At 36.7% G+C, this 17802-nt stretch overlaps 5 protein-coding genes across 5 annotated transcripts; 3 read left to right on the top strand and 2 right to left on the bottom strand.

The window, feature by feature from the left end:
* Window positions 1-17: 17 nt before the first annotated feature.
* RO3G_14706 (uncharacterized protein) lies at window positions 18-3860 on the top strand (the record flags this gene model as incomplete). Its single annotated transcript, XM_067669290.1, has 2 exons — window positions 18-1245; window positions 1345-3860. 2 exons carry the CDS (start codon window positions 18-20, stop codon window positions 3858-3860), a joined length of 3744 nt encoding a protein of 1247 aa, XP_067525391.1.
* Window positions 3861-5786: 1926 nt separating this feature from the next.
* Window positions 5787-6329, top strand: RO3G_14705 (uncharacterized protein; the record flags this gene model as incomplete). The annotated part of the gene is made up of 1 exon (XM_067669289.1): window positions 5787-6329. The coding sequence occupies one exon, from the start codon at window positions 5787-5789 to the stop codon at window positions 6327-6329; it is 543 nt and encodes a 180-aa protein (XP_067525390.1).
* A 2191-nt stretch (window positions 6330-8520) lies between these two features.
* Window positions 8521-13584, bottom strand: RO3G_14704 (uncharacterized protein; the record flags this gene model as incomplete). Its single annotated transcript, XM_067669288.1, has 2 exons — window positions 8521-11786; window positions 11946-13584. 2 exons carry the CDS (start codon window positions 13582-13584, stop codon window positions 8521-8523), a joined length of 4905 nt encoding a protein of 1634 aa, XP_067525389.1.
* A 1603-nt stretch (window positions 13585-15187) lies between these two features.
* Window positions 15188-15394, top strand: RO3G_14703 (uncharacterized protein; the record flags this gene model as incomplete). The annotated part of the gene is made up of 1 exon (XM_067669287.1): window positions 15188-15394. The coding sequence occupies one exon, from the start codon at window positions 15188-15190 to the stop codon at window positions 15392-15394; it is 207 nt and encodes a 68-aa protein (XP_067525388.1).
* Window positions 15395-16874: 1480 nt separating this feature from the next.
* Window positions 16875-17166, bottom strand: RO3G_14702 (uncharacterized protein; the record flags this gene model as incomplete). The annotated part of the gene is made up of 2 exons (XM_067669286.1): window positions 16875-16948; window positions 17019-17166. The coding sequence occupies 2 exons, from the start codon at window positions 17164-17166 to the stop codon at window positions 16875-16877; spliced, it is 222 nt and encodes a 73-aa protein (XP_067525387.1).
* Between the last annotated feature and the right edge of the window lie 636 nt (window positions 17167-17802).

Below are 17802 nucleotides of genomic sequence, written 5' to 3'. Positions count from 1 at the left end.
ATTCGACCTCAGGAAGTATGGCTAGCAAGTACGCTTCTGAACCTACCCCTATGGATACGGATACTGCTACACCTGCTCCTAAAGTGCTGGAATCCACTGCTGATATCATAAAGCGCAAGTTCCAAATCATTGAAAATCTCAAGAACCACGCCAAATTGCACTTTATGGAATATATGGTTCTGAATGAAGACGATTCTGATCCTGCTGCCGCTCTTATTGCACATCAAAAGTTCAAAGAGTGCGAAGAAAAGGTTAATAGAGCAAAGGAGGCTCTCAAGTCGTTCACTGCCATGTTTGAAGAGGTGAAACCCCCTGTTGATGGTCCCAGTAATCATTATCTTCGTCTGGTTGTACCAAATGATCTGCCTACGCTGCAATTAAAAGGTGATGCAATTTGGAGAAAGAAGGCTGAGTGCTACGACAGTGCGTATGATTTTTGCAACACCTTTGAAACTGTCTTGCGCGCTCATGGTCAAGCCCTCAACTCCAACTGGGAACGTTTGCTGCCGCTCTGCATGAACCCTGAGCAAGTCTCTTGGTGCAGGGAAGCACTGCTCGAAAAGAATCTCTCTTGGAAACAAGTCCGCCCTATGATCTTGGATCATTTCGACACCCCTTACCGCAAGTTCTTACTGATGGTTGAAGTCGGTTCCATGTGTCAAGGCACTTACGAGAGTAATAGGGAATACTCTAACCGTTTCCAAAAGATGCGTCGTGAAGCTGGTATGGAAGACAGCACTCTCCTGGCTGTTACCTATTTTGCTTCATTAAAAGCATCTGTCAAGTCTGTCGCGCAACTAGCGATATCCTCTCACTTTGGCTCTCGCTTACCTAGCTCGATAACTCAAATCATCGACTTGGTACTTGCCTCTGGTGAAGATTCTGCTTTTGCTGCCAAGACTCCCCATAAACGTGCTCGTCCTATGAACGATGATGAACGTACACCTCATAATGCTGGTAATACTAGTAAAGCTCCTTTTGGAACTAATAAAGTATTGGCCAACAAGTTCAAGACACCTCTGGCAAATAAGGGAAAGTATAAGCCCAAGCCATGTACTTACTGCCGCAAGGATTGGTTCCAAGGTCATAAGTGCAAAGAGTTCTTAGATGCTAAGAATAATAATAGCAATAATAAGGACAATGTTGTACATATAAACCGAATGGCCGTAAGAACTGAAAATAATGTATCCGATGAAGAGGATGAATGTGAGATAAACAGCCCTCTCAACCGTATGGCACTTGACTGTAAGTCTAAAAAAGAAAAAGAATTAATAGTTACTCGAGACTTTAAAAGTACTAATGATAATTCTATAACTTTTCCTATACTTGTAAACAATAGAAAAGCCATCACAATTTTGGATACGGGAGCAAATTTTTCCTCTATAAATAAAAAATTTTGTTTCCAAAATAATTTTTTAATTATTCCTCCTAAAAATAATAATGTCATAAAGTTAGCTGACTCTGACTCTACTACTAAGAGAATTGGTTTAACTGAAGTAAACATTAAGTGTAATGGAAAAAGTTTTAATCATACCTTTGAAGTAATGAATTTAACAAATGATCATGATATGAGTATTGGTACTGATTTTATGAGTAAACTTGGTATTGGTCTTACTGGTCTTCCTTATAAATGGGATGATAGTAAAGTATCTTTAGACAATTCCAAAGTACCTGAACATAAATTCAATGACTTTAGTGAACTCTTGAATAAAGTTGATGATGAGATGTCTGAATTAGAGAACTGCCCCGCTGGTTCATCTAATGAATATCAACAAGCATTAAACTATATTAAACCATTAATTCAATTAAATCAAGCAATACCTAAAGGTTCCTTTTGTACTATACCGGAATCTGTTGTCTCGATTGAAACTCCTGAAGGTGTCACATCTTATCGACGTCCCTATCCTGTGCCTTTAGCATATCATAAGATAGTACAAGATCAGATAGATGAATGGCTGGAGAATGGTGTAATCAAGAGAGCTCCTGCTAACACCGAGTGGAACTCAGCTTTGACTGTAGTAAAGAAGACCAATGCTAAGGGTGAAGTAACTGGTTACCGTGTGTGCCATGATCCCAGACATGTTAATGCTCTTCTAAAGTCAATTGACAGAATGCCCTTACCTAAAATTTCTGAATTATTTGAGGAATTGAAAGGAGCAACTGTATATTCCACTTTGGACCTTAAATCTGCTTTTAACTCTTTAAAAATGAATGAAGAGCATGCACACAAATTAGCTTTCTCTTGGAACTCTGTACAGTATATACCTGTTGGTACTCCTTTTGGTTTAAAGCATGTATCCAGTGTAATGCAGAGAACTATGAGCATCGCATTAGAAAACATGTCCTTTGCTAAATGTTTTGTTGACGACATAGTTGTAGCATCTACTTCCATTGAAGAGCATAAGCAACACTTGAAGCAAGTAATCGATAAACTTACTAAAGTAAATCTCAAGTTAAATCCTGATAAATGTACATTTTTTCAACGCAAAATTAATTTACTTGGTTTCAGAATATCTCCTAAAGGTGTTTCTCTTGACCTTCGTAAAGTTGCTAATGTGCAAGAATTTCCTGTTCCCAAGACTGGAAAGGATATAATGAGATACTGTGGACTCATAAATTATTTCCGTCCTCATATTCCTAAAGCATCCGCATTATTAGCTCCATTGGATGCGTTAAGAAATGAAAAATCATTGATTAAGTTATGGAATGATAAGCACCAACAATGTTTTGACAACTTAAAGAAAGTATTGTTAGAAAATGTAATTCTTTCATACCCTGATATGAATCAACCTTTCTATGTCGCTACCGATGCCTCTAACGTTGGTATAGGTGTCATTCTGTATCAAAAGATAAATGGGAAAGTACATTATATCTCTATGATAGCTAAAACTTTATCTAAAAGTGAACGTAACTATTCAGCTACTAAGCGAGAATTATTAGCAGTTGTATATGCTCTGAAGAGGTTCCATAAGTATTTATGGGGAAACAAATTTACCCTGTATACTGATCATAAGGCACTCACTTATCTTCATACGCAAAAGATTGCTAACGCTATGCTCATAAATTGGTTCGATACACTGCTCCAATATGATTTTAAAGTCGTTCATTTACCAGGTGTAGATAATATTCTCCCTGATACACTTTCTCGTCTATATGAAATTGAAGATCCTGTCAATGAACTGGGAGGGGATAAGCCTCATCTTTTGAATAGAGCAGCAGTAAAACTACCCAGTGAAGACAAAGGTGAATACATGACACCTCCGGATCCAGAAGAACGTAAACTACTTCTTCTACGTGAGCATATTAAAGGACACTTTGATTCTGATGCAATTTACCATGCCTTAAAACGTAAAGGTATCTACTGGTTCAATCTGAAAAATGAAGCCGTAGAACTTGTTAAGAGTTGTATTCCATGCCAACAATTTAACATAATCAAAAAGGGTTATAATCCTCTAAGACCCATTACTGCCACATTACCTGGAGATAGTTGGGGCATTGACTTAGCTGGTCCCATGAAAACTTCCTTGAATGACAACAATTACTTATTGATTATGGTTGACATTGCTACACGTTACTGTGTATTGAAACCCTTGCCTGATAAGCAATCTATGACGATTGTAAAAGCTTTAATCGATGTCTTCTCGCATTATGGTTTTCCACGTGTAATCCAATCGGACAATGGTGGTGAATTTGTAAATGAGCTTATGCAGTTACTTGCTGAAAATGCTGGTTATGACCATAGACTCATATCTAGTTATCATCCCAGAGCTAATGGAGTAAGTGAACGTTGGGTACAAACTGCTGTAAATGCAATAAAGAAACAAATCGAGGGTGCTAAAGCAGACTGGGATTTACAGTAGGTCAAAAAACTGCTGCAAGGAATCCATTTTTCTTGGTTTTTATAGCGCATATCCTGTTACAATGGTACAAACTGCCTCTGTTCCCACATAGTAAATCTTCTACATGCCTTGAAAAATCCGAAAGAGTTTAAGCCCTATTGGATAAGTATTGAAGGAAGTATGAGATGCGCAATTTGAAAATTTGAAAAAATGAAAATTTCAACGGAATGAATTTATTTATTAATATTTGGTTGGTCCTCTTTTTCTATTAATAATCTCTTGAGTTCTTTCCGAAATATTATCTACATGTCTTTGACAAAGTTATTTATTGAAGTCAATTCATATTTCCTCAACTCGTTCCCAAAGCACATCCGTGTTCTTTGCTCTCTGTTCGTAATAGTTGAGTTTCAACTTCAATTGATGCCATACGTGCTCGATTGAATTTAAGTCGTGGCTCCGAGTTGGTCAATCGTTAATATAGCTCTCTTGGCTACTACATAACTAGGCCATTGTAAATTATTCCTTGTGCTTTGGGTCATTGTCATGCTAAAAGTAAATGTTGGACCAGTCGATATTGTAGTACTTCATCGTATCACGAAGCGTAGTGTTCAAAATATGCTGGTAAACACCCGAGTACAACTTTCCATCGTAAATCTAGCAAGCATATCCTGGTCCTTCAGAGGTTATACAACACTAGGACATCAATTTGCTAGCTTCATGGTGGATTACAAAATCCAGGTCATGATGTTGAAAAAGGTCACTTGGCCTTTTCCGATAGTGATCATCACCATCAAAGCCCTATACGTTGATCTTGGTTTCATTAAAGTAAACGATTTGTTGTCAGTCAACCATTGCCCAGTCCTGATGCTCCTTTTTCCATTCTAGCTGATGCTACGTATGCACGTTTGTCTGAAATGGCTACTTTTTTTCTATCAGAAAATGGAACTCCATTAATTTCAGTACGTTAATCTCTGACTGGTATGAGATATCGTAGCCAAATCCAACTGGCTCCCGGTATACCTCTTTGGAAGTCTTTAGAACCCCTTCAATGACTTTTCTTTTGATTAGCCGCTTCGTCACTTTGGAGACTAATGTAGGTCTATCACCTGTGCTCACTGTCCTACTTCAAAACAACGTTATAAAGTATCTACTAACGGTTGATTCATGTAATCCAGTCTCCTTAACAATATCATACTTTGATGTGGATCCGGTTAATGTCTGTTTGAGATCGTTTACTTTCTCTTCTGACAGTCATATATGCATGCAATTGGTGAGAGGGTAAAAAAGAGAAACAATTTAAACAAAGGAATATAAGATTTAGAATAAAGAAATTGTAAGCACTCTTAAATACAGATAGCATTCTAATCACGTCAAAAGAGAGAAAAATTGTGATGGCAACCGGTTGGGTCGTATTAAAATTCATTATTTCAAACATATATAAACAAGTAAAAAATACCGGATGTTTAAAATATTATCTTTAGCAGTATCAAATTCCACCAATAACCATTGCCCATATCCGATAATCGACGAATAAATGCACTTTCTATTGAGGTACAAACAGTCAAAGTTTGAGATAGTTTGGTGCAGTACCCATGGACAACCAGCTGTAAAACCTGAATTTTGCAATTCCTTGCAGCAGTTTTTTGACCTACTGTATATGTTCCTTCTACACAACTCTACTTGAATGGTAAACATAATGAACGTACTAAGACGCCACCCTTCACTTTAATGTACGCTCGTAACATGAATGACTTTGAAGATTTTAGCAAAGAAAAAAATAAGGCAACTAAAGAAGAAATAAATAAACAACTCCTTCTCAATATAAAAAGAATGACGGAGATTGTATTCCCTGCCATATATGAACGTACAAAAATAATCACAAACAATCAGAAGGAAAAGTTTGATGCGTCACATAAACTAATTACGATCCCTGAAAATAGCTATGTAATGGTAAAAGTAAATATTAAAACCAACAAGTTAGATCCTAACTATGAAGGACCTTATAAAGTAAAAAGAATTACTCAAGGAGGATCGTATGTACTAGAAGATGAAATGGGTGAATTGTTATCTAAAAACTACCCACCTTCTGCGTTAAAACTCATCTCACAAGATGAAGTTATATCAACAGATAAATTCTATCAGGTAGAAGCCATCTTAGCACATAAAAAGCTTAAAGGCAAATATCTTTATAAGTGCAGATGGAAAGGCTATGATAAGAGCGATGATACCTGGGAGCCTGCCTCTAACTTTACCGATCCTAAATTCATTACTGAATATTGGCAAAGAGTTGGTATAGTTCCTGAAGATATTAAATATAGATATGACCTTCAAAATAATAAAGGAAAATCTAATAACGTGAAGTTAATAAATACTTCTCATACAGGCAAACGAAAGACCAGAACAGATCTTAATGAAAACAGCCACTCTTCTACAACAAGTAGTAATAAAGTAAATGGCAATATAAATTCTAAAAGATCTAGACGGTATTAGTTATACCTGGGAGGGGATTATGTTGTAGAACAGAGTCTGATCATAACGGACATTGAATAATCACAACTAAAAGAAGTATATTAAAATTGATAAAAGATAATAATTTAAATCTTTATTAAATAAAATATATTCTTCTTCTTTTTATATAAAACTACCACTATTAGATTCATTCTATAAAGTAAACATGAACATTAAATAAGTCATGATCTTTACTATTCATCATTTCTGTAAATGAATAATAATGGATCAGGTACCTAGTCAACTTTGATCTGACTGGAGGCATTTCATATAAATATATCTTTCCTCTCAATGAAGACGGGACAACTCTCCCAGATCAGTTAAAGAACAATAAGATCTATAAAAACAACGAATTAAAAATTTTCATAATCGATTCAGTGATCATTCTTCAATCAAACGTGTCAATGATTGGATCTACGCTCATAACTACTCATTTACCCGCCAACTGATAGAAGAATATAAATAGTAGACTTTGTAATGTTTTCTTTTTAACAATTAAGATTGTCTTAAATAAAGTTCAGTCTCAAAAAGTATTCTTTTGGTTTATCTTTGTTATTTCTTTTACTTTACCAGAATATAACAGCTGCAACCCCTTTTTAATGGGTAATCGTAAATTCCGCTCAGAACTAACTGCCTTTTGCTCCAGTGCCGAACGACATTTGCCTGCTGGTAATGCACCTCAGTGATGGGACCACTTCAAAGTGATCCTAAAGAGTTTCATACAATCTTTCTCCAACAAACAACAGGCCACTCGACGCCATATCGTTAATTCCCTACAACGACGCCGCCAAAGGCTTATGCATAGAACAATAGACCCCTCAACATCAGCTGCGATTGCTGCTCTAGAGGCTGAGCTTGACAAGCAATACCAAGATAGCGCCTCGATTCTAGCATTGCGATCCGGACATAAGTGGCGCGAGCTAGGAGAACGCTCTAATGCCTACTTTTATACAGTGACTCCCAAAACTGTCTGTTAAGGATACATAAGATTATAGTCACTTTATGTTAGTAAAAGGAATCGGATATGATCCTGAATAGTATGTTGACATAACTTGGAATCATTTATAACATTATTCCCAGAACAGATCAATAAAAGACTTTGATTAGATTTTTATATTAAGCTTTATTCATATTAACTTCACACAGTCAAATGATGGCGTGGTTGTAATATAGTTTATTGATGATATGAGCATGTTGAATAAGGAATGACAATTACTTACCGGATCATCATTAAGTCACGCAAACATTTATCCTAACTGAGATATTATTATTAGCCATAATATCCAATCACGGAACTAGAGGATTTTATATTCATCCGTACCGTCTCCTAAATAGTCCTACATCCAGAGTTATCTGAAACCATCCCAATAGCATAATTGACAATACAAGCTAGGAACAGGCTAAACTAATAATTAGAAATAGTAATCATTTATTCTGTCGAATTGATCATAAATCTGTCCTAATTCTTTATCCGTATCATGTCTATAAATACTCTTGTTTTGCCAAATATGAAATAGAAGACAAAAACTACAAAAAGACGATAGTTGTGAAACTAAAGACTATATATGACTTTATTAATAAAAATATTGAGGGTATTTATACTTTTTGAATGTCTGGGTCTTTACCGCTATTTCAATTGATCGGTTAAAAGAATGATATGGAATATAAGGAAGGATAGTGGATAATCAATAGCCGCTGTCTACTTGACGAATCAAGGGACAATGAAGTAATTAAACTATTGATCTAATGATAATTATAGAATAGGATTGAACTGCCGTTGTTGTAATCAGGTTCCGATATAGTCTTTTAGAACGCTGGTAGGACAACAGGGCAAGATTGGCTATTGCAGAATTCTCACGTTTATTAATAGAGATCTGGTTAGACTATAATTCTGTAATATCCAAGTTTATCCATGAATGTTCACTTTATTAGTTGTGTGGATACAACATTGCCCCCTTCTAGTTTGAAGCAAACGGTAAAAGGATAAGTGAAGATTCAGGAAAAAGTAATTGTCATACACAATAAGTGCGATAATGATCATAGGGCAGATAAATAGACATAGTATAATTGAGGGTAGATCGTAGTAGTAAGTTGTTATAAAAACCTGATAGTAAAAAAACCTTCTTTAGGAAAAATTGTCTTAGGGAAAAAGACGGTCAACTACTTAGACAATTTAACGTCTTGATCTCTTGCTTCTACTGTGATGATCACGAGTAGGAACGGTACGTTTGGGTAATCTTGCTTTCTTTGAGACAGCAGTATTATTACCTGCTTGACGACGAGCCCAATATGTTTCAATTGAAGATCGATCATCAAAACTAGAAGTAGGTTCCCAAGTGTAATCCATAGGATCATCGTATCCTTTCCAATGAACAAGGTACTGGTAATTACCTGGAGTTCCTTTGTGTTGTATAATTGCTTGAATCTCATAATGTTGGTCATCGATTGATTCTGCACTTTTATTGCTGGGTAATGCAATAAGTTTTAAGTGTGAGGTTGGTACATCTCTTGATAAGAGGTTATTTTGTTTGTCAACTAATATGTAACTGCCATTAGTTGTCATTCCACTTATATAAAAAGGACCTTCGTAATACGGATCAGTTTTGTTTTCCTTATTCACATTTTTAATCATGACTTCACTATGGAGTGGGAATGGTGTGTGAACGATTTTGTTTGTTTTCATAAAATATGCATTGTCTACATCCTGAGTTTCCTTAATGCGTTTAGCAAGAGCAGGGATAACGACTTCAGTAGCATATTTAAGTCTGTTTTCTATTGCTTTAGAATCTACAGCTTCACTTCTAAGAGTGGGTTTAATATGAGAATAATCTTTCATATCATTTGGTACTTTATTGAAGATTACTGTATATGGTCTACTCTTATGAAGTCTGGAATATTTCAGATTCATAGCATATTGGGTTGCAGGTACATATAGATCCCAATCTTCTTTTCTTCCTTGTAACTGTTTAACAATAGTCTTTTTAGCAATTCCTACAAATGCTTCATTGACTGAGTTACCAAGGGGATTAAAAGGGTTAGACACTCTCTTATCGATACCACTGTTATTAATAAGTTCAGTGACGATGGTAGCAGTAAACTCTTTTCCGTTATCACTAGCAATGACCTTAGGCCAGCCGAAAGTACAGAAGATATCAACAAGCTGTTTGGCAATAGTAAGAGCTTGTTTATCAGGAATGGCTTTCAAGATAGTAAAGCGAGAAAATAAATCAACCATGACAAGAAGGAAATTATTTCCGCTCGTAGATGTTATATTAAAAGTGCCGAGGTCCATAACCCAATGATCTAGAGGTCCGTCAGGTAGGATACTTCTAGGGGGATGATAACCTGTTTTGGCAATATTAAACATTTTACATTCGTGACACTTGGATATGACATCCTGAATATCTTGACGTAAATTAGTCCAATGGAGTTTATCACCATGAATGGTTTGTTCTATGGCTTTAATTCCATAATGGCCTAATAAGTGAGCCTTTAATATTATATCTTTTCTTTCCTCAGGAGGAGGTGTGATATAATCTTCATATTGCAAAGCGCGATGCAATAAGGGTTTTGATGATGATGATGATGTTGCAGAAGTGACTGCATATGTTTGTGTTTCATAACTTTTAGATTTTTCTTTAAAAGTTGGTTTTCTTTTTTCTTTTTCTTTACCACGGATACTGTAGATGGCAACATTGTTGACATTGTTACCCCCCTCCAGTTTATTGTCATCTGGGAATAAACGACTAAGTGCGTCTGGGATAATATTCTTAATGCCAGGACAATGAACAATATCAAAGGAATATTCGAAAATTGTTTCAAACCAAACAAGCATGGCAGCATTTGGAACAACTTGCTTCTTGATGTAAATCAAGGCTTTGTGATCAGTTGTCAAGGTAAAATGACGGTTATATAACCATTTATTATATCTCTCAAACATGAATACAATCGCTAACAACTCTCGTTTGTTTGTATGATAACGACGTTCGGTAGGAGAAAGAGATCTTGCAGCAAAGGCGTTATATTGAATGACTTGGTCGATGACTTGATAAACGACACCGCCGATACCATAAGCACTAGCATCTGTTGCGACGTAGAATGGGTACTTAAGGTTAGGAATGTGAATAACTGGGGCATTCACCAAGGCATCCTTAATGTTACGAAAACTGCATTCATGGGTTTCATTCCAAATTTCTTTTAAAGAATTAAGAGATCGTAACCGGTCAAGTGGAGCAGTCAAGCGAGAAAACATAGGTAAACTATTACGGAAATAGTTTGCAAATCCAAGAAAACTCATGACTTGTCTACCAGTTTTAGGTGTGGGCCAAGAATGTATATTTGTCAGTTTACGTTGATCAGGGATTAGAGAACCATTGTTACCAATAGTCCATCCAAGAATGTTTACACAACTTTGTGCAAAATGTGTCTTTTCAACATTAATAATTAAGTTTGCAGCAGTAAGACGTTTCAACACTTCACGGACATACTCAATATGTTGATTCATGTCACCAGAGCTGAAGACACATAGATCATCAATATAGAGTGCAGTGTAGGGAAGATCTGCGAACAAATTTGTAAGAACACGCTGTACAATGTTACCGGTACTTGTCAAGCCAAAAGGACAATGACGAAATTGATACTGCATACCAGTGAATGGATGAGTAAATGCGGTTTTAGGTCTATCAGATTCTTGGATAAGAAAACGATGAAAGCATGCTCGTATGTCGAAAGTAGTAAATATAGTAGCAGAACCCATACGTTGATGAAGATCACTGATTAGAGGTAAAGGCATTCTATCAACATTCTTCACGAGTTGGTTAAGCATACGTGGATCAATAACTGCTCTTTTCTTAGTGTATAATCCGTTAACATCCTTTTTTCCAACAAGAAAAATAGGGTTGTTGAAGCGAGTATTGGAAGGAGCAGGTTCAATGACACAATCATCCAACCAAGTTTGAATTTGGTCTTCCATGATTTTTCTGTTAGCAATAGCAATATCGGGTTGTCTTCGATAAGCAAAGGCATTGGGTTCAGTATCAAGAGTAATGATAGCACCAGGTAAATTACAATGAGAAGACATGGGGATACTCGTATTAGCATCTAACAAAGGTTGAATAGTGCTCATCAATTGCTGTCTTTCCTGTTTAGTGCCAACAGGAGTTTCATTTGGCTTATAGTCATCAGGGTTAACTGGATCAGGTATTTTAGGAATATTAGAATTTAACCAAGAAGTGGCTAATCCTGTTAAACCTATTCTTAGTTTAGGCAAAATGTCAAGTCCTAAACAAATGGGGACATCACTGCTAAAATCAAACACTTCAAATTCATATGGCAAACGGATTTGGTTATAATAAACAGTAAGATTTATTATGCCTAACCGGCTTACAATACTTGAACTATTATGTCCTAACTTGATCGATCCTGGATTAGGTGTTGGAACTAAACCAAGCGACGAACAGAACGAAGGAGACACACACGAAAAAGTTGAACCGGTATCAATCATGGCCCATGTTTTGATGTGCTCTACAATAATAGGAACATAAAGCGTATTAGTGTTTGAAGGCGCTTTAGAAAAGATGTGATGTGTAATGTACTTACAGGCCTGAGCAGCTTCAGCCACAGTAAGGGCTTCTGCAACATCAATGTCCATATCATCCGACGAATCGGGAACAGAGACAACGGGACCAGCAGCATCAGTCTTACGACCGGAAGAAGCATCACTACTACTTGTAGTAGGAGTGGCAGAAGAACCAACAGAGGCAGAAACATCGTTACCAGAAGAGGCAACGGAAGACAAGGAAGAAGCAGGGGATCGACTCATTCCGCGAAACAAATGAGAAGGCCCAGCAAGATCAGAGTCGTCAGCCGAAGAGCCAGTTGAGCGACCCTTTCCTTTGCATCGATGACCAGGACGCCAGTTGTCAGCACCACAAGAGCGGCACGGACGTCCCAAACCGGAAGGTTGGTTTCTTGGATTCCACTGAGAGGCAGCAGAACCAGAGGAGACATCAACTTGGGTAGAACCCGAAGAAGGAGAAAGAGAGGAAGATTTCTTCATAGCACGACATTCATCGTTGCTATGGGTGGTGGTCTTATGGAAGCTGCAATACTTCCTAGAAGCCTTTGGATAAGGTGCAGCACGAACAGCAGAACCAGAGACAAAAGCAGAGGATTTCTTCCGACCAGAAGAAGAGGAGTCATTGACCATGGAGGGGCCAGCAGAAGTGTGAGAAGCGTTAGCAACTCTACGTACTTTGTACAATGAATGGTACAAAGTCTTGGCCAACTTGACAACGTAGTCGACCGATTCTTTTTGCGCATCCGTACAATTGGCTAAGGACACGATCACCTTCTTGTAAATGTCGGCCTGAAGACCGATCAGAAAGCAACGAGTCAAGACACAGCGATCTTGGATCTGTGCCAAGCGACGGAGGTTGTTGAAACGTTCAACGTATTGGTCAACAGTCTCAGCAGCAGTCATGGAGATGCGTAACAACTCCGTTGTAGACGTGGCCTTTTCTTCAGCCGAACCAACACCATAATGGCCAGTAAAAGCCTTTTTGAACTGACTCCACGTATGGACATCCTCCTTTTCTTGATATTCATCAAGCCAAGTACGTTGACTAGACGACAAGCAGGGAGGGAGAAGACGAAGCCAGTGCTGATCAAGATCAAGACCATGTGCGAACATCACGTCCTGAAACTTTTTTAAGCAGTGCTTAACATCCACAGAGACAGGGGCAGATGGGTCAAAGACCGCACCCTTCCACTGCATGAGGGGTAGGTTTGGAGGTACAACATTCAAGGCTGCAGGGGCAACCTGAGGTGCACCAGTCCAAGCGGTAGGAACAGCATGGGTCATAGCTCGTTGGAGGAGATATCTAGTATGAACTAGTCTCTCTAGGTCCTTGGAGCAGGCTTCGTACTTGGCGCGCACCATGCTATCTTCCTCTGACTCAGGGGTCGTGGAAAGAAGACGAACAGACAAGTTAAGGATAACTTGGGTGGCACCGATGATGGTGGAATCCAACTCCTCAATAGAAGAGTGGATGGATGGAGCTGCGATTCTAGGCTCAAAAGAACCAGAAGAAACTGCGGACGTGGTCATTCCAGAGGACTGTGCCTCTGAAGATAAGGTAGATACATCTGACATACGACGGGCGTTATCAGGATAAGTTTTATCATTACTACTGGAAGAACCAGCAGCAGCAGAGTTAAAGTCATTTGAGTTTGACATAGTGGTAAGGTAGGTAGTAATAAAAAGAGGGTTGTTTTTAAAAATAAAGTCAATAAAGAATTCACAAAAAAAAAAATGTTTTGCCAAATATGAAATAGAAGACAAAAACTACAAAAAGACGATAGTTGTGAAACTAAAGATTATATATGACTTTATTAATAAAAATATTGAGGGTATTTATACTTTTTGAATGTCTGGGTCTTTACCGCTATTTCAATTGATCGGTTAAAAGAATGATATGGAATATAAGGAAGGATAGTGGATAATCAATAGCCGCTGTCTACTTGACGAATCAAGGGACAATGAAGTAATTAAACTATTGATCTAATGATAATTATAGAATAGGATTGAACTGCCGTTGTTGTAATCAGGTTCCGATATAGTCTTTTAGAACGCTGGTAGGACAACAGGGCAAGATTGGCTATTGCAGAATTCTCACGTTTATTAATAGAGATCTGGTTAGACTATAATTCTGTAGTATCCAAGTTTATCCATGAATGTTCACTTTATTAGTTGTGTGGATACAACAACTCTCACTTTTTACATGTAGAATTCATCATATTCAATCTTAGTTATCTTAACTTAATAAAGAGATACCAAGTTCTAACAGTATTTCTTTATCTTTGTTGTTATACTACTTTTACCTAAAACCCCCTATCCTAAACAACCCCCCTATTCTAAACACTGTCCCAATGTTTTGTAATTTTGTCTTTTACCGTCAATTGTGCGATTACTGATTGCGTAAAGTATGCCTTGTTGTACCTCATTTGAAAGCTGTGGCGGTTTAGATGTACGTGGTACAGACTGCTTCTCAAGTTATGTAGCACAGACGGAGATAATGAATGTAAAAAATGACCGGTGCATTGGGACAGTTTTGGGAGCATATTGAAAAAATCAGAATATCTACAAAATATCCATCAACAACTTGCATACAATCACCAAACTGAATGTATTAGCGCCGCAAACGTATCCGATGTCCTAATTAACATCTGCGGAAGTTTTAAACTCCTACTCGGCTATAACTCGCTCATTAAATCTCAACGTGAAACAAGTCCCAGGAGATATGGTATTTCAAGCTATTACTTTCCTTAAACAAGGTAAGTCGGTTCGGGAGATGGAAGAATTGACGGGTTTAGGTAAGAGTACGATTAGAAGGCTCCGAAAAACCCATTGCTCTAGTGTTATGAGGCCGAACGGGGGTCGATCTAAGGTATTGTCTGCAGCTGATGAACATTACTATGTACGCCAGCTCACCAAAAATTGTGTTCCGAGTGCTGTGAAGGTTACCAAATGTCTTGAAAAAGATATTGGAAAGAACGTAGGTGTTGAAAGAGTTCATAAAGTCCTTCGAAAGTCAGTCTTAGGCGCGATTGAGAAGCCAAAGAAGCCATTACTCAGTACAAAGAATATCCGCAACAAACTTTCTTGGTGTATTGCTCAGAGTAACTCGACAGTAGATGACTAGGAACGCGTTATTTGACCAGACGAGACAAAAATAAATAGATTTAATTTGGATGGACACACCTAGGCTTGGATTCGATCAGGGGAAAGCCTCAAACGCCATCACGTGAAGCTTGCTGTTAAACACGATGGATGCAATATCATGCTGTGGAATGCCATTACCTATGCTGGAGCCGGTTGGATGTGCAAAACCAATGGTAATATGGACAAAGCAATGTACAAAGAGACCTTGGAAGGTAAGTTGGAGTGTACGATAGAATATGGTGTCGATAAAGTAGGCTTCCAACGTCATCAGGTGATTTGCCAGCATGACAACGACCCTAAGCATACTCCAAAAGTAGTAAAGTAGTACCCTCAAAAACGACTTTATAATGTTTTACAATGGCCTGAACAATCTTCTGGCTTAAAGACTACGGAAAACATGTCATCATTGGTGAAAAGGAGGCTTAATGACTATGAAACTGTACTAAAATGCATGAATGAGCTTTATGAACGTATAATCAAGTTTTATAGGAGCTTATAATGCCGGAAGAGCGATAAAAAGTTACAGGAAGTATGCCACAACGTATACGTAAGTATATTTAGAACAAAGGACGTTGGTCAAACTATTAATAATAAATAAATAAAGAAATTGTGATTTTTTCAATATGCTCCCAAAACTGTCCCAATGCACCGGTCATTTTTTACATTCATTATCTCCGTCTGTGCTACATAACTTGAGAAGCAGTCTGTACCACGTACATCTAAACCGCCACAGCTTTCAAATGAGGTACAACAAGGCATACTTTACGCAATCAGTAATCGCACAATTGACGGTAAAAGACAAAATTACAAAACATTGGGACAGTTTTGGGAGTCACTGTAAATGTCTAAAAGACCGCCAACACCAACAGGCAATTTCCGAATTGGTTGCAGACGACAGTACTATACTATCGACGCCAGAGGAACTTGTTGTAGAACAGAGTCTGATCATAACGGACATTGAATAATCACAACTAAAAGAAGTATATTAAAATTGATAAAAGATAATAATTTAAATCTTTATTAAATAAAATATATTCTTCTTCTTTTTATATAAAACTACCACTATTAGATTCATTCTATAAAGTAAACATGAACATTAAATAAGTCATGATCTTTACTATTCATCATTTCTGTAAATGAATAATAATTGATCAGGTACCTAGTCAACTTTGATCTGACTGGAGGCATTTCATATAAATATATCTTTCCTCTCAATGAAGACGGAACAATTCTCCCAGATCAGTTAAAGAACAACAAGATCTATAAAAACAACGAATTAAAAATTTTTATAATCGATTCAGTGATCATTCTTCAATCAAACATGTCAATGATTGGAACTACGCTCATAACTACTCATTTACCCGCCAACTGATAGAAGAATATAAATAGTAGACTTTGTAATGTTTTCTTTTTAACAATTAAGATTGTCTTAAATAAAGTTCAGTCTCAAAAAGTATTCTTTTGGTTTATCTTTGTTATTTCTAATTACTTTATCAGAACATAACAAATACGACAGAGTAAATATACTCGCAACATAATACAAAAAAAAAGCTTGCTTAACATTGAGATATAAATAATGATGGCATATCACTTAGATCTTTAGTAAGATCTTCTTTTACAATCGAATGCCTCTAAGCTTTTAGGTTTTTCTGGTAGTCTATTACATTCATAAAATTTCATTTGATTGAAATAAAGAAAAAGATCAAAAATTATTTTTATTTTTCCTATCAAAGACCAGTTAATGATCAATGGTATTTAGACCGAGCTTTTTATTTTTTTATATCTTATATGATTTGCTTGATAAATTAATATAAGTCCTTATGATCTGCTGTGAGTGCAACATAACTTAGGGCAACGAAGCATATTTTCTTGTCAATATCTAAATATAAGGTCAAATATAACGAAGAGTTTTAGCATATATGAAATTATGGGTATATATACCGTTTTACCTTGTGTGTTTCCATCTATGTCGGAAATTTCTTTCAATATATTTTCCTCTCTTTTTGTGTCTCTTTGATACAGTTTATCGTTAGCGTCACTTTGAGAGGAAATAAAAAGATTTGTGGCAAGAGATCTTTCCCACAATTTATAACACATTTAAGTTAGTAATCGAACAATTGCTTCATCGTTGTCATTAGCTCTTATCCTTCTCGCATAGCCAACAATTTTATAGCTCCTTTTTTTAAGCTGTTGATATATGAATGACACATTGGCAAATAACCCACAATTTTTTCCACAACATTATTTATATGACTGCACTAATTTAACCGCCTGGTCTACAGAAATAGTTTGATATCACCAGTATATTCTTTAAGTACATATAAAGGACGATAGCAAAATATATCTTGATCATTTTTTCTTTTTTGGCTAACCTTAGTGATGTTGAATTTATTATTTAAACATCACTTGCCAAAAGCGACGGCTATCTTGTCAAAAAATTCTTAAGAATGGCACCAAATTCTTGGTAAAACATTTCTGATTTCCACGTCCTTTAATTCCTTGTAGGGATTGTTGTATAATGGTAATAATGGCTTCAGAAAAAATAAAAACAAAAATCAAGAAACAGTGTGTGTACTTTTTGAGATTGATCTTTATTTCAGTTTTAAGTTAGGTTAAAAATTATTCTAATTGAAGGCAAGTGTCTATATTTTATTGAGCGAGCGGCTTGATATCTTCTGATCTTCAGGTGCTTCAGCAAGTGACATCTATAATTATGATCATGAAAGCTTTTCA

Source organism: Rhizopus delemar, genomic scaffold (genome assembly GCF_000149305.1).
Source record: "Rhizopus delemar RA 99-880 supercont3.14 genomic scaffold, whole genome shotgun sequence".
NCBI lineage: Eukaryota > Fungi > Mucoromycota > Mucoromycetes > Mucorales > Rhizopodaceae > Rhizopus > Rhizopus delemar.
The sequence above is the reverse complement of the archived record's forward strand: the minus strand, read 5'-3'. Positions and strand labels throughout refer to the sequence as shown.